The sequence below is a fragment of the Hippopotamus amphibius genome, chromosome 13, assembly GCF_030028045.1.
Source record: "Hippopotamus amphibius kiboko isolate mHipAmp2 chromosome 13, mHipAmp2.hap2, whole genome shotgun sequence".
NCBI classification, from domain to species: Eukaryota; Metazoa; Chordata; class Mammalia; order Artiodactyla; family Hippopotamidae; genus Hippopotamus; species Hippopotamus amphibius.
The window spans coordinates 39,220,280-39,223,421 of NC_080198.1; the positions used below are offsets into that span (position 1 = coordinate 39,220,280).

At 58.1% G+C, this 3,142-nt stretch overlaps 1 protein-coding gene across 1 annotated transcript; it reads right to left on the reverse strand.

The window, feature by feature from the left end:
* Window positions 1–772: 772 nt before the first annotated feature.
* On the reverse strand, window positions 773–2,696 carry LOC130834427 (cathelicidin-4-like). Its single transcript, XM_057704597.1, has 4 exons — window positions 2,499–2,696; window positions 1,757–1,858; window positions 1,543–1,614; window positions 773–949 (listed from the first exon to the last, which is right to left on the reverse strand). The coding sequence occupies exons 1-4, from the start codon at window positions 2,694–2,696 to the stop codon at window positions 773–775; spliced, it is 549 nt and encodes a 182-aa protein (XP_057560580.1).
* Window positions 2,697–3,142: the final 446 nt, after the last annotated feature.

The window sequence follows — 3,142 nt, forward strand, 5'->3', positions numbered from 1 at the left end:
GTGTGTCACTCTGTGTCTCTCACACTCATGCAGAGCTCTTCACCCCGATGAACAGGATGCTTGTTTTTAATGGTGCAAATTTTTGTATCATGTGATCCCTACACACAGGCCACCACTTAAATCTGAGACCCAGCTGAAGGAACCGTGATGGGTCTCAAAGCCAGAGGAAAAGCCAGGAGGGATGGGCCTTTCCAGAGTCAAGACTGTCAAGGGGAAGTGGAGCCTTATGGGCATTGCACCTGCAGGCTTAGCCCTGAGACTCAACTGCGTCTCTGTGAGTGTTTAACAAGATGCCTGGGCCCTCCTGGACTGTCGCCTCCATGTGGGCTGGAACAGCATCCCCACCAGCACTGCACACAGAGCAGGTCTCCTTAAGCCCCTACTGGGTGTTGGAGGAGGAGGGCAGAGGCGTGTGAAGGCCATGGGAGGGACCTGAGAATGGAAACCCTGTCCTGGACCTCTTGGCCCTGATGCCTGCCCCCATCCTCTCCTGGAAAGAACAGGGGCCTCACCCATCCCTGTGTTTACAGGAGTGATATCTCTCACACACACACACACACACACACACACACACACATACACACACACACCCCTAAGAGAGCCTGCTAAGTTGGAAGAGTGGAGACAATTGAAATTGAAGCCTGGAGGAAGTTGTTTTCACAAGATTTTATTTTTCAGATGCTGACTCTGGGCAAAGGAGACCCTAAGAGCTCTTCCCTGGGCTTCTGTTTCACCAAAAGACCTTTTGGGTGAGCTATCTGCATATGGTTCACTATCTGCCAGGAAACCTTGGTGGGGGGAATGGAAATGGTGGCGGGGGGAAGATTGGTGGAGGGGGGAAGATTGGTGGAGGGAACCCTGGAGGGGGAAAGATTGGTGGAGGGAACCTCTGCCGCGGCACCCTCCTGGGTAAGAATGGTGGTGGGCCAAATCTCCTGATGCTCTGAAGCTGTGAACCAATAAAAACAAGCTCTTGTGGGTACTGGGTGAAGGTCAAGACAAGACACCACCCTCCGCATCTGACACCTGATCCTGGTGGACTCCAGGAGTCTTAGTGGCCCCAGTTCACCTCTGTCTGTGACATTTGGAGCACAGGATTGAATGCCTGCCCCCACAGACAGATAAGGAAACTGGGGCCCACAGAAGTCAAGGGGATTCCCAGGATCACAAACCCATCCCAGCAAAGCTGGATGGGAGCAGAGGCTGAAAGCCCATTACTAGAGTCAGAACCTCTCAGAATGCATAACAGTCAGAATCCCCTGGAGGCCCTGTGACAATACAAATGGCTGGGCCCCACCCCAGAGGCTGAATCAGGAGGGGCCTGAGAATTGGCCTTTCTGTCAACTTCCCAGGTAGGGACCCCACTTACAGAACCACTGCTCTTAGAGGTGGCAGAGTGAGTCCTGGAGGCCTGGGGTGCGGGTGAGGGAGGGGCCAGGTAGGAGGGCCACTCTCTGCCCTGGATGGGGCAGCAGGTAATTGGTCCAAAGGATGTTCCACAACCCACCCCATCAGCTCCACAACACAGAGGGGGCCTCTCACCTCATTACAGTTGATGTCAAATTGGTCCTTGGACTGGTCCAGGGCGACTGTCCCCACGCACTGTTTCACCAGCTGGAAGGAGAGGCTCGAGGTCAAACTGGAATCCCTGGGCCATAACCTCCCAGCCTCAGCCCAGGGGCTGGAAAACTTCCCCGAAGCCCCTTGTTCACCTCCATGAGAAGCATCCCCCAGCACCCACAGCCCCCAGCCTCACCCCTTTCTCCTTGAAGTCACACTGCTCTGGGGGCTGCTGGCTCGTTCTGGGGCACACGGTCTCCTTCACCGTGAAGCTCACAGGCTTCGGGGTCTCTGCATCCTCATCCTGGTCAAAGATCAAAGTGGGGAGACTGGGCTTGGGCTCATGCTTCCTTCTCTGATCTGTCTCCCTGCCCCCCACCTAGACCGCAGCCTCTCCAGGCCCTCCTGTGTGCCTGGCCTGTGCTGGGTGCTGGGTGCCCAGGGGAAGGGGACAGAGCCTGTTACTGGCCTCATGGGCACACAGAGAGCAGGAGCAGACCCCAGACCAGCTCTGATGAGAGCACCTCTACCTCTGAGGGGCTGAGGGAAGTCAGGGGCCACCTGCAGGGAGAGGCCTTGTCACTGGAACCTCCAGGCTGAGCAGAGCCCTCCCTGGTAGAGAGACGATGAGGTGCAGTGGGGACTGTAGCAGGGACATCACCCGGCAGAGCCAACGACCCCCCTACCCGTGAAGCTCCCAGAAGTCCCTTAAGACAAAACAAGGTGTGCAGGGCACCTGTTCCCACAGTGGAGATGCTAAGGCAGGAAGCCTCATGCTGGGAGGGGACCAGCTCTGGGAAGGTTTCCTGGAAGAGGTGGGAGCCCACTGAGAGGGAGAAGTGCCTTCCTGACAGGAGGTACAGCCTGAGCAGAGGGAGTGACGCTGTGGCCAAGGCTGGCGGGAGACAGGTCCCTCCCCAGGCACCTCCCCAACTCACAGCCTTGGGGGGCAGGTCCAGCTCCAGGAGGCGGTAGAGATTAGCTTCTGAGGACCGCTCATTGAGACGATCCACAGCACGAAGCACGGCCTCCCTGTAGCTGAGGGTCTGGGCGCTGGCCGAGGGCACCACTAGTCCCAGCAGCAGTAGCCACAGTGACCACCGCCCCTGGGCAAGGCTGGCCCTCTGGGTCTCCATGGTCCCCAAGTCGGCCTCCTCCCAGCTTGCAGGAGCCTCCTTTATGCGCCTCCTGGGCCTGATGCAATGGCCCAGCCGGGCAGCTTCCTGACCTGCCCCATCCCTGGCTGCCTCCCAGGCTGTGAGCTGGACTTGCCTCAGCCCCTGCTGTTGCCTCAAGGGATTGCTGGCCCGTGAGAGAGGGAAGCCTCTGTGCAAGGTGAAGAAATGCTTTCTCCATCTCCCTGGCAATGTCTTGGCCTCTCCTGGGCCCCACCGGGAGTGTCATAGGCAGGGTTGCTCAAGAGGGTTGAGTCGTCCATGATTGTGAGGGACCGGGCACTGCCTTACGTCCCCTCTGCCTCCACACCACAGCCTCCTCAGGATTCAGGGGAAAGCAGTGTATTCACCCCTCCACCTCCAGCTCCAGGCACTGCCTGGCACGCAGTAGGCACTCGGTTTGATGA

Excerpts from the sequence above, each read along its gene's own strand:
- LOC130834427 (XM_057704597.1), bottom strand. The coding sequence starts at position 2,696 with ATGGAGACCCAGAGGGCCAGCCTTGCCCAGGGGCGGTGGTCACTGTGG. Across the intron at positions 1,615-1,756 it reads GTGACTTCAAGGAGAAAGGG|CTGGTGAAACAGTGCGTGGG; the intron begins GTGAGGCTGGGG and ends CTCTCCTTCCAG. Across the intron at positions 950-1,542 it reads TTGACATCAACTGTAATGAG|CTTCAGAGCATCAGGAGATT; the intron begins GTGAGAGGCCCC and ends ATTGGTTCACAG.